At 35.3% G+C, this 13241-nt stretch overlaps 1 protein-coding gene across 4 annotated transcripts in view; it reads right to left on the minus strand.

Annotated features, from left to right (window-relative positions):
• Positions 1–2397: 2397 nt before the first annotated feature.
• LOC129806832 (lachesin) overlaps positions 2398–13241 on the minus strand; it is a 106143-nt gene continuing 95299 nt past the window's right edge. For 3 of the 4 annotated variants that reach the window (XM_055855617.1, XM_055855620.1, XM_055855618.1), the window contains exon 12: positions 2398–7393. In XM_055855617.1, coding sequence (XP_055711592.1) covers positions 7197–7393 — 197 coding nt within the window. In that variant the 3' untranslated portion in view covers positions 2398–7196. The remainder of the gene's footprint in view (positions 7394–13241) is intronic. The other variant, XM_055855621.1, reaches the window with a different exon arrangement.

The raw sequence follows: 13241 nt of genomic DNA on the forward strand, positions 1-13241 counted from the left end.
AAAATTATAATCTTCCAAATGAAATGAAAATTCAACATATACAGAATTTAACGATTTTTGAGTGCACACACAAAAAATCAGCAATTTTTAAATTCAACAACTCCAAATTCAACAACTTTAAATTAAACAATTTTAAATTAAACACTTTTTCCAAATTTAACACCATAATTTTGGTTTGAAAGATTACAAAATATAATAAGTGTTTTTTTTACTGTGTATAGAGAGTTTTTCATGAAGTGTGTTGAAATCGTGAATAATGAACCTATTTCAATGAAAGAAAGAAGAAAAGAAATATTTCTTTTGAACAATTTTTTAGTACATGGCTGTTCTCATGTACTTTTGCGCACTCGAATTTTCTTTGTGTTAATTCTTGTCTGGACTGTCTTCCCAAGTCTACATCGTTTTCCAAAATCACCAAAACAGTCATGACAGGAACCAACATAAAAAAAACTCAATTATGCTGAAGCACATGGTACCAATCATGTACTAAAAAAATATTCAAGAAAAAGATTGGACAGATCTATTTTTCATTGTTAAAGTACCATAAAACAGCTAATAGATCAAAATTAATTTATTAAGCTCTTTTATTATTTTTAGTACAAATACTAGAAGTACTAGGAACTGAAAATGTGCTAAATTCGAGGCAAAAAACTTGGCTTAGTGGTTAAGAAGCATTAGATACATTTTATTCAAGGAAAAGCTTTTGTTGAAGTATGCTAGGGTCGTAAATATTGCAACCATTATATTAAAACTAATTAGTAGAACATTTTATGATTTTTAGAGCAAAATCAGAAATTCGGAGAGGTTGATTAAAAAAAAATAATGAAATATTTTCAATCAAGATAATAATGGTGAGTAAGAGTTTTAAGGTTAAATTAATTATTAGGAATTATGATGATAATAGAACATTTATGTACTAAAATTAATCTGATTTCGTTTATGAAAATCCTTCCAAAGGCAAACAATTCTGATTCAGGGAAAGTATGTGATGACAATTGTTTAATATAATTAAATAATTTTCATGAAATAATTAAAATTAAATTTGCACACCCTGACGAGTCCAATAAATTGTACAAAAAATGGAGAATCGTAACTCTACAAATATTAAAGTCTAAAAAGTTAACAAAAGTAACACATAGTGTACTGCATTTAATTTCTTACAATAAAACCAACAATTGGAATTGGTTTCTATTCATTTATTTGATTGATTTTATTCCCTGTTTAACAAGTTTAATAAATTATCTGTCACAGGGATTAGATTAGTCCTTGGTGACATGTAAGAAATGCAACAAAATCTCTAATGTTGAAATGTTCTCAATTTAATCTCTTTATAAAGATTGAAGGATTCAAAAGAACTTACATTCGCTGTTTTTTTATATTGTTTTGATTTACTTTTGCAATGTTAACTGGCAAAGAAGAAATTAAATTTTCATGCATAATACTCACTGTTTTTCCTTTTTTTTTTGTTCTTATCTCAGAAGAGCTGAACGTTTTTTTTGTTTTAGCAGAAAATAATATTTTCATTTTTCACACGAGAATGCACTGATAATTACAATATTTTATTCCGCATGAGGGCACTGTTTTATCCCGCGAGTGGCGCTAGCAACTGTTCTCAATTTCAAATTCTCAAGCTTTTTGAAAAAAAAAATCACTAAAGTTAATGGTGATAATTTTTACACTAATATTATTTCACACTAAATTCAGTGTAATAGTTCGTAAAATTCTGAATGGAGAGGCTTTCTTTACCACAAATAACGCCAAAAACGCAATAAATGTTCAGTATTTTCGCAAATTAAATTATTGAAAAATATAGATCGCATGAGGTTTATAAATGCAAATAAATATTCCTTTTCACCAAACTGTCAATTAATCAAATTTGTGTGAATTTGCAACAAACATCAATCACCAAATAACATCAAATTGAAATAAATGATCATTTTTCACAGAACTTTGAAAGTTTTCCAAGCCAGTCGATGGGGACGCCTGGTGAACCGCAATGTTGATGGAAAAGACCAAAAATTATTTTCCAATTTTCTCATGTTCAAATAATAGTATTTATTGTCATGCATTATATTACTCAATCATCAACTGATTCATTTAATTTTTCAATAATTTATAATTCATTACTTGGTTTTTTTTAAAATTACTTTACCCTAAGTTTACACAATTTCTCTTAACCACTATTTAATTTTTTTTTAATTAGAATACTTCACGTTCAAGTACGTTTAACTGAAAGTTCTTACGTTCAATAGGAATTCTTTTATTTTCACTTTGTCCACTGTCCTTTTTTTTTCAAGAGATAAATTGCTGATATATCGTGGTATTTACATGTTTTTCAAAGGTTTTTATTTATAGGATTTTGTATATATAAATTCGTGACTAACAGTAGAATATGGGTTAGTTTAGAGATGTCATCAGTTTCTTTCACCATTAAAATTTTCTTTTTTTTTAATTTCTTTTTCTTTAGATATTAACACGATCAATTTATGTACAATTTTATAGAGAATCTTTATTCATCTGCAATATACGTAAGGTATTTTTTATTTAACATTTTCTCTGATATTTCATTTAATGGGGAAAAAATGTTCGGTTACACTTTAATTCCTCCTAATGGGCAACGCACAATTACAATTGTTTTGTAAATCTGTGTTTGGCATTTCATTGAAATTAATAAAGAAAACTACTGCTCTGGTAAATATTTCATTCTAATATCCTAACCAGTTTTAAGAACTTTTCATAAAGCAAATATGATTTTGTGTTGCCTCAAATATTTAATTAAAAGGAAGCAAAATAAGAAAGAAGTTTTGTAATTCAGTGTATTCAAGGCCAAAGAATAATTTTTTTTTACAAAAACAAAACGTCTTGGAAATTCTGATAAAAAGATTAGGATTTAACCTTTTATAAGTTTTAATATAACCCCTATTTCTTGGTACTTCCATCGTAACTCAATTTAGCTATTTTTAAAAGGAATTTCTTAAACAGACAAGAGCTTATGTTGCGAAATAATGTTTTGTTTGAAAGCAACATAATCTGTAAGAACTCATTTTGAATGTTTAACTTTTATTCTTTATTTATTTCCAAAGCTATAGGGGAAAATAGAGCAGAAGGGGCAGAAATAAATACGGGGCATTTAGCAATAAACACTGTAATTTTTAAATAGATATTAGGCATCAGAGGACGCGACCTATACGAACAGATACAAAGATTCATGTCCTCTGAAGAAATGGTACACAGAAAAAAATATTTTGTAAAAATGTTTGTAAATGTTTGTGAATTTTTATGGGGGAGTTACAAAATGCTCGTGAATCGTATAACCCACAAAGAAGTTCGTAAAAGTTTGTACTTTTCTCGCAAACATTGTTCGTAACATAATCATTTGACGAACATTTTTTGTAATTTTACAAACATTTGTTCGTGAAAGTTCGTAAACTTACAAAAAATGTTCGTAAAATTTTGTCATTTGTTCGTAAATGTTTGTTTTCCTGTTGAACATTTTACGAACATTTACAAACAAATCACAAAATTTTACGAATATTTTTTGTGTGTTTACGAACATTTACGAACAAATGCTTGTAAAAGTACAAAAAATGTTCGTCAAATGATTATGTTACGGACAATGTTTGTGAAAAAAGTACAAACTTTTACGAACTTTTTTGTGGGTTATACGATTCACGAGCATTTTGTAACTTCCCCATAGGAATTCACAAACATTTTTACAAAATATTTTTTTCTGTGTAGACATAAATCCATCAGTAGTGTTCCATTGCCTTAATCTTCCCTAAAATCCAGAGATAACAATTACTAGTTACTTTATCGTATTAAGCTCAACTATAACAAACAGGAAATACAACCCAAGTAGTAAGTATTTTTACTGTGTATGCCGAATTCAAAAAGTCTGATGATATTGAACGAACAACAGAAAGGAATACAAGGACTTGATCATTGATGAAGTTTTGGATACTGATCGTGGTGTCACATATCGATCGCTTAGAATAAGAAACGAATAACTCGCAGTAAGCAAATTTTACAGAAGAGCGATTTGAAGCTGAGATTTTACTTGCAGAATATAGAATTCTTGAGATTTAAAATCTCTATGATTTTGAAAATATTTATCTTTCAAGTATTACATTCACAGGGAAGGTAGAGGGTATAAAAAAGTATCCAAAAAGCGAATAAAACGATTTTTGTAAAAAATTGAGTTGCTCGACTTATATTCTGAGTCGTCGATATAAGACTAATACTTCCTGAACTGCGAGAATAACAGAAAAAGATAGCAAGTATACCTTGCTTCTTTCTCACATTTGGACACTGCGTTCAAAGTTGGCAAGCATGAAATAGCTGGAAAACTGTTAGAATCACAGTTGGCACACATGAAAAATTGGTCGAAAAGCTTTTCAGGTGGTTCAGAAAGTTCAGAAAACAATTAATACGAGCAGAATTATTTTACTGATCGTATTACTCTACTAGAGTGCCCCCCTTCTAACACACGTATTTTTTCCACTTGAAATTTTGCATACTAAGGGAGACCGGGGCAGAATTAGACAAGAAATGAAAGTTTCATTGCGTATAATTTGTAATAAAAAAATGTATGAGGTTGATAAATATTTCACTGATTAGGAATCGAAATGTTTACTTGGAATAAATACTGATTTCCTCAATAGTCTTTCTAAAGCAAACTATAACGGCAGCATATCCAAACCTTTTTGGAATTTTAGTTTGTTTTGTTTTCCTTTTGCCTAAACGTCAGAAAGATTTTTTCTTCAAATGACGGAGATGACTTATACAACCTGAGAAAGAGCATTCCCACCGATTGGCTCTGGAGGTTGATTACCAACGTTAAGACGGCGGTAGACGCAAGCACTTCTTTCTGACAAATATTTATATCTTAATATTTACATGTACCCTTTTTCTGCTTTCAAGAGCATCGGCTCAAAAGCATTGTTATTATTAATAAATAAAAAAAATATTTAAATACAAAGAATAACTTTCCACTACCTAATTCTACCCGTGGCTAATTCTGACGTAGTCCCCCCTACACACCTCTTCCTCCGTCTTTTCTTACTCTTATTGTTAATTTTATTATGTGACACCACCATGTGCCGAAAGCTCTGGAAAAAATTGATGTATTTTTCCTAAGTGTTTTCCGCTTTCCAACGATTTCCGGATTCTTCATCGACATTGATCAGTTTACCGTGGATTTTTTCCTTAGAATATTTTTTTTTCAATTCACTCGAAAAATGTAACGACCAAGACCCAAGACCCAAGACCATTGGGTCTTGGGCGGTTAGATCTCTGACTCGACTCTCACAGCTGTGAGTTCGAGTCCCGCCCGGTGCAAGCATCTGAATGTGGAGAAAAAGACATTTTCACTCTGATAAAACGTAATAAAATGCACCGCTTCTGCCCAAAAAACCTTCAGGAGCACGGAAGAAGCATTAACTACGGAGAAGGCGTTCCTGGGCGATCTACGATCAGCAGATTCTTCCAACATTTTCATGATTATATTGTAATACCAAATAAAGTGTCTCGATACGATTAATAATAATTGTTACAGGACCAACTACTTTTCAATAATTTTTCCTTTGATCCTGGCGGTGGATTATGTAAGTAAAGTGAAGCCGGTGAATGATTCACTTGACAGCTCGAGTGAAGTTTTCACTAATGAACCGCCAAAACTCGATTATGAAAGCGGTGAACGATTCACTTCACACAGTTTTTTGAGGTTAGGGTTTTCACCATCAGGAGTGATATGATAACTTATTTTCAATACGAATGGTAAGCAAACTTGCATAATTGTATGTGTATAATCCCGTCAGGTGCATAATGCCGAAGTGCATAATCCCGGGACTGAGTGTAGCTGTCTACAGCTGAAAGCAGAAGCGGAGAGGAAATTAACCTTTCAGAATCCGGGAGACGAAGGCAAACATTTGAGATTGCTGTATTTACTGGCAGACAAAATAGGTTCTTAAGGCTGACAAATAACGCTTTTGTTCATTCTGTAGACAAGTGGTCACTGGCAGTACAATTTAATTACTATTTTATCGATTTTATCACATATGAAGCTGTATTCATCCAGGTTTACGGGTTTCTAAAGGGAATTGGAGAGGACACGATCTTGCAACTGATACTTTTAACTAATCCACGTGATCCCCAGTTTCTTATGAACTTCCATCTTGTTTTAAATCTAATCTTATCTAATCTTTATAAAAACGTCACATTTCGATTAAAACTCAAGAATAACTCCAGAATATCGAGACTTCTTCTGTCAACTCGCGTACTTCAACGTCTGTCAGCCATGTTGGTGCATGCCACACTGACTTGACAATTGCCTACCTCAATAAATTAACATCAGATGGCACTGGGATAGTGAAAGCTTGCTCTGACGGGAACTTTCAAATTTAGATTTCACTTTTTAGATAGAACTTCGAAAAGTGCAACATAACCTCTCGGCAAGTTAAGAAAATTCCTTCACTGATCCTTTTCAACTATTTTCAATAATTTAACTACAGACACGTCGTTTATGCAACAATTTAAATTTTCTTTGAGATTTTCAATCGATTAAAGAGCTAAATATTGTCACAAATCCATCATTTGTGCTTCCTGTTCCTGGGTAAGATGTATTTTTGGTCTTGTGCGTGGCAAACGCAATAAATTTGTAAGGAGATTGGGTGGAAAACACAAAGATATCAGCAAATTTAACTAGGAAGAAAATTTATGTCTTTTTTCCCTGCAAAACAAACTTAAATCCATCGAGCTCTTAAGCAATGTAATTTTTCTCTTTACCGTGACATGTTTCTTCTTTTATATTAAAAATACGGAAGACATCTATTTTTATAATCTCTCCTCTTAAAATTTATAAAAATTCTCATATCAAACATCTTTACGTTTTTTCTGTCTGTGTCTGGGAAATTCCTCTCCTTCGGGCTCCTTTTGCTGCTCCATCATTTCAATAAATTTCATACCTTGAAACCCGCTGGAAGAGGTGGAAGAAGGGCTTTTGTGGGATGTCAGGGTGGTTAAATAACGACACAAAAAAAAGCAGGGAACACAAGAAGGGGATGTCTCCTGTGGGATGAGATCTTCTTTTTGTGAAGAGAAGAATGAAATGAAAAAAATGAGGGAAAACGATCTCTTAGGAATTTACACAATGCTCAATCCCGATGTTTGCGGGGGAGGAAGAAAAACCGTGGATGTACTTATGACACTGAGAGTCCAATGTAGCGCACAAGTGCAGGGAGTAGTACAAGAAGTAGACAGTAATTGCAGAAGTGAGTGACGCTGCTGCATCGGTTGTACAAATTAATCCAGGGAGTCCGTCGCGACGGAACGGCTGCAGGCATTTGTGTATTCCGTGTCTTCTCGATGCCCGTTCTGACTGGCACTTGTGTGAAAACTGGAATTAATTCAATTGAATTCCCACTGTATTCCACATGCAGTGCAATTTCCTCTAAAAAAAACACACACACAACTTAAAAGCCATCTCGCACAGAGAAAAATGTTTGGAGAAAATTGGGTCATTTATCTCATTTCAATCCCATTAACCTAAATCAAATTTAAACATAAATTTCCCTTTAATGTGTATAATTAGTCCAATTTTAGTGAAAAGTCGATTTATATTACTTATCAGTGTTATCAGTGCAATATATCAATTACACCATGAGCTAACATGTAACAATTGCCATGAAAATGTAATGCATATTATGCTGAAAACACACTGAAATCGTTCTGACGACTGACTGTTCGAATACTGATTCTTCCCAAACTGCATGTGTCGTAAAAAAAGTTTTGAATACATCAAAAGTTAGTGATTGACAGCTGTCACCTGGATATCGAAGTGCCGCATAACGAAAGCTGAGTGTACCCATTTAGAAACAAAACTCTCTCACTGACTTTTACCTCTTATCTTTATTCTTATCATTCACAAGAATTTGAAAAATTCGAAAACCTATGTGAAAAGTCAGGAAAGATACATTCTTGCTTCATGATAATTCCGCAAGGTGGCTGAAATACTTCCTGTTCGAATTTCGAAGTGCTCAACTACAATCGAGTTCCTCAAATTTGAATGATCGACGATTGAATTCAAAATGTAAAATTTGAGGTTATGTAAAAAGTCTTGCGTGGAGTCTGAATTAGAACCATTTTTCTCTGATGTTTCCTCAATATTATTGTATTATATTAACTTCCGCAACAAATTTCATTTATTTCACAATAAATTACATTGATGTATTCAAGGATATATTCTCTGAATTTATTTATCTTAATTTAGGGAAAGTACATTTCACATGAATTCCGTTACGTTTTAGAAATTATTGTTTAAATTTAGAGAGTGAGAAATGTCATCTATACCCAGAAAATGTTCAAATTTGAGGAACTCTACTGTATCAACCTTTATGCTAAGGATGAGCAAGATCAGTTTGAAACCGAATAAACATCAAAAGAAGTTTGCCCAGGTAGCGTATTGAGTATTGATGTACAATTTTAATTATTTGACGTTTTTCTCTGGCTATCAGATCAGATAAGGTTACAGTGGAGACAGTTCCCTGCTGAACCGCTGCACCCAGGCCTCCTTCTGGACCCATAACGCATCCCCAACTAAATCAACCCCTCCTTTTGGGGACCAAGTTCCCTGGGTCAAACAAAATCAAGACATAGTAGATTGTATTAGGTGAGATTCTTAACAATCTCACCTACTATAATCCTAACAAAATTTCATGTCGTCCGATCGACCTCAAATTTGGCCAAAATGTGTTTCGCCACTTCCTGATTCCGAATATATATGTGGCTAAGTTACGTTCCCGGCCGGCCGGCCGGCCGGCCGGCCGCTCTTTGGAGCTTAATAGCTCCTAAACTAAAAAAGATATCGACTTGCGGTTTTCGGCAAAGGTTATATATCGGGTGAAAATTGCAACTTGGTGCATTGACCCCCCACCCCCCACCCCTCCTTCCGCCATTTTGAAGACCCCCCTTTTTTTGTTTTCTCAATAGCTCCGCCCCTATGGCATTCAGCGGACTCAAATTTTAGTATGTTATAGCTGGGCCTTAGAGCTTTCCATCAATACCAAACTTAAGGTCCCCCGACCCCCCTGACCCGAGCTATAAGGGTCCAAAAAAAATTTCTTAAAATGGCCATAACTCCGGTTCTAATTGTCAGAATTTAAAAAGTGAGGGCTTTTTGGAAAGCTCTCGTGAAATGCCACTTCCCCTTCTAACATCACAAGTTCATAAAACCACCGCTAGGGGCGCTTTTTTTAAAAAGAAAATTTTTAAATCTTAAAAGTTAAATAACTCAAAAATTCCATTGTGCATCGGGCTGAAAATTTAGTATGTTGTAGCCGTTGATTATACCTATCAAACAAAAAAACCTTAAGTCGATCCATAACCCCTGACCCGAGCTATAAGGGGTCAAAGTTCGAACATTGACCGGCCTCTATCTCCGGTTCTAATTAACATAGCGACCTAAATTTTACCTTTTTGGTTTCGTCTCAATGAGCACTTTCAGATGGAAGTTCAAAAAGTCACCACAGGTGGCGCTGTGATAGCGTCAAAATTCATCGAAATTCAAAGTCACTTTTCTCAAAAACGGCATTGTGCAAGTTAATGAAATTTTAGTATGTTGTAGTCCAGTCTAGGACGTTTCCAAAATGGTGCGTATGCGCGCTGTGGTTTCAATAGAACCGGAGATATGAGGGGTCAAAATTCACGAAATTCAAAAAATCATATCTCCGGTTCTATGTGACCGATTTTGATGAATGAGGGCTTAAACGAAAGATCTCACCAAATGCTACAACTTTCTAGAATATTTGAACTTCGTGGGACCAACACCAGGGGCGCCACAGTCGAAAAACCAATTTCAATATCACATAACCTCAATTATCTCGACTGTCGCTAAACCGATTTTGATGATTACTTCGACATAATTGTAGAGCATATTTGTCTCTACATTTCGTCCATACATCATTTTCCGCTCAGACTACGCTATCACTCCGATTTTGCCGTTTAAGTGTGAAAAAATTGATTTTTCCAATAATAACGCTTTGAAATCACTCAGATGCCAATTTGACTGCCTCTACTCCACCAAGACACTTAAAATAGGGTTTTAAATGGAAAGTCTCACAAAATACAACAATTCTTTGATATAGTTGAGGTTCAACAAATGACTACTTGGGGCACTCTGGATGAAAAAACGAGTTAAGAAACAAAAAACCTCGATTATCTTGGCTTCTGAGTAATCGATGAGTTCAAGTTCTACGGCAAAATTATAGAGAACATTCTGGTCTACATTTCACCCATATAACACTTTTCTGTCAGTTCATCAAAATCCTTGATATTTTGGTTTAAATACAAAATTTGTATAATTTCACGAATTTTATTCAAGATAACTGAATGGCGTCTCCCAACTTCAGCTCCAAATCGAATTTGCATGCACTCCGAGTTAGCTCACGTTAAGAATCTCACCTACATAAGCCGGTTAGGATTATCTGTCCCTTTATTTTTATCAATGGATTTCACGCGTGGCGGACTGCAAGGACTTGATTAATTATGGCGGACTGAATGGCTGATTATTTCAATAAACTGCAATACGAGTGTTTAGTTTATGTGTTTCAATGAGGCCATTTACATCGTCGCATTAGATTGAGATTGGATTGTCCCAAAATCAGAATCCAATCTTGTCTGTTTACATCGTACTGTTGAGATTGAATTGGATTTTTAGCGGGATGCCATTTTTGTGAGGTTAAAAATGATATTTTCGATTTTTAAGTTGGATTTTTTTGCTTAAGATTCTTAAATTTAACTACACAATTTGCTTAACATTACGTTCATATCCTTGCTTAAGGAACTCTGCAAAAACTTCTTGGTTGCGATTTTTTTAGAGTCTATCGTCACAACAACTCCTTCTCCTGATTAATTTAAAAGAGGAGCTTAGTCTCCTTGCTTTGCCACCTCTTTTAAACTTGTCGTTGCCTATATCCTTGTCCAATACACAAAAAATGTCCTGAAAATTTTATTTTGTGCGACTTCCTTACCAAAACAACACAAATGATGAGGTTAATTTTAACGTCAAATGCAACTCCGAATTTCGCTTCGCGCGCTCCGAAAATGTTTGGGACAATTTGAATCCAATCCAATTCGATACGAAGTGTCGTATTGGATTTGCCGTTTATATCGAGAAAAATTAAACAAATCCCAATCTAATGCGGCGATGTAAATGGCCTCAATGAGTATGTGATTAACAAACGTTTCGGAAGGGCTTACATAATAAATTTTCAAATATTTCCGCCAGTTGGCGCTTGCAATTCCAACACCTCCTAAGGGCAAGATTGTTCAAGCCAGCCTGTTTTTCGGATAAACTCCATTAAACAGACCCAAAGCACAAGTTTCCAAGGGTTAAATAAATAATTATTATTATCCATTAAACAGATCAGCTTTAATTTTGATAGATCTTCATCAGACAGCACGGCTTTCCCCAGCAGCACCCATGTGATGTCACATAACCTCTCCTTAGCTTACTTGCATCCTCTGGACAATATGTTACATTAGACACCCATACTATTGAGATTTTTGTTTAGGCAGTGGCCGCATAAATTTGCACTCTGCCGGGCTTTCTAGCGACTGCCTCCCACTAGGCACGCTGTTCTTTTCTTATCCAAGCTGGGCATGAACAGTTTAGACAAGGGGCAATCTTTAGTCGCGGCCCACTTGGTTTAATATAGTTTTAATAAATCCTCCTGGATAATCGATTTACTCATTTCCATGGAAATCCCTACAGTTCGGGGCCAACGAACGCGGTCCTTACCCCAGCTACCGTGAAGCGGTCCGCTTCCTCGTATCCCGTTATACCCCTGTATCCAGGTACCCAATGAATACCGGTGGCACATTTCTGTGAGGCCGTTTCTAACATTACCCTGCACTCAGTCACGCAAGACAGTAGAAAGCGACTTCTATCCTGTTATGGCAAGGCAGAATCGCAGCTCTACTATCTGAGAAGATTTGAATTTTTCTACTCTCAATGCTAGACTCCGCTAGACTCCGAGCATAAAGCAGGAGTGCGACAACCTCAGCTGGAAACACAGTCGTATACTGGCCGAGGAGCGCTCATCCGCTAATTTGAAATTTCTGGTAATGGTAACCGGCGCCTGAGGATCCTTCAACTCCAGAACCGTTAGTGAATAGGACGACCGCGACCGCATCGGACTCGATGATCTCATCCGTGCGTTCAGCCCAGTCAGCCTTCGTATGAAGTATTGCTTTAATTATTTTCTTGGGCAGCCTTCCCTCAAGGTGGAAGTCATCCCTCATTAGAAGCTCTGGATGTCTGGCATCAGGCTTATCGAGTATTCAAGTATAGCCTGCTGTGATAACCAACCTTCCAAGTTCTAGTTAAACGTAACCTCAGGGCTGACGTCTCGCTTCCGACTTTATGAAAAGTGATAGTAGCGGCAAGCTTAACATAATCTCCAGAGCAGCGGTTTTGGCGCTGTCTTTATGGCCACTGTTATCGCAAGACAAGACAGGCCGTTCTTTGGAGCCGTACTAGTGGCCGCTCCGAATTTTTAAATTCGACTCTCGGCCACGATATCACAGCTCCGTAAGAAATTATTGGCCTAACGATGGCTTAGTACATTCATAATATGATTTCGGCGAAAGACCCCAAGTTCTACAGAAAAGTCATCGACAGCTGAAAAGGGATCTAGTGGCCGCATTAATGCAGTTTTCCAGATGTCCCTTTCAGGATAGTTTGTGATCAAGTAAAATACCAAGGGATTATAATGGCGGAGTTTGATTGTATGACAATGTACCGCCTTAAAAAAATCTATTTATTTTTTAAATTAATATACTTTCAAGCAATTAAACTCGGGCTATGAGATCTAAGAATATAGGGTCTTTAGGTTGTAGCCGATACGCGCTAAAGGAGATTACAACAGACCGAGATTTTTATCACAGGAACGAACCACTAGAGGGGATATTTCAAACTCTCACATTGAACAACCCTAGAGCCAGACCTTGAACCTTGCACAAGAAAGTCTAAGTCAAGGATTTTAAAAGCCATTATGTTGTTCACTGTAGGTATAAAAATATTAAACAGGAAAACACAGAAATGAGCTAAATTAGCTAAATAAAAAAATAAAAACACTTCAATTTCTCCAATAAAATCACTCATTCCTCAAAGTTAATCCAGAGAATTAGGGAATCAACAATATTCAAATTATCCATTCCAATTTTATAGAGGGCGTGGCCTGTTT

Source organism: Phlebotomus papatasi, chromosome 3, assembly GCF_024763615.1.
Source record: "Phlebotomus papatasi isolate M1 chromosome 3, Ppap_2.1, whole genome shotgun sequence".
NCBI classification, from domain to species: domain Eukaryota; kingdom Metazoa; phylum Arthropoda; class Insecta; order Diptera; family Psychodidae; genus Phlebotomus; species Phlebotomus papatasi.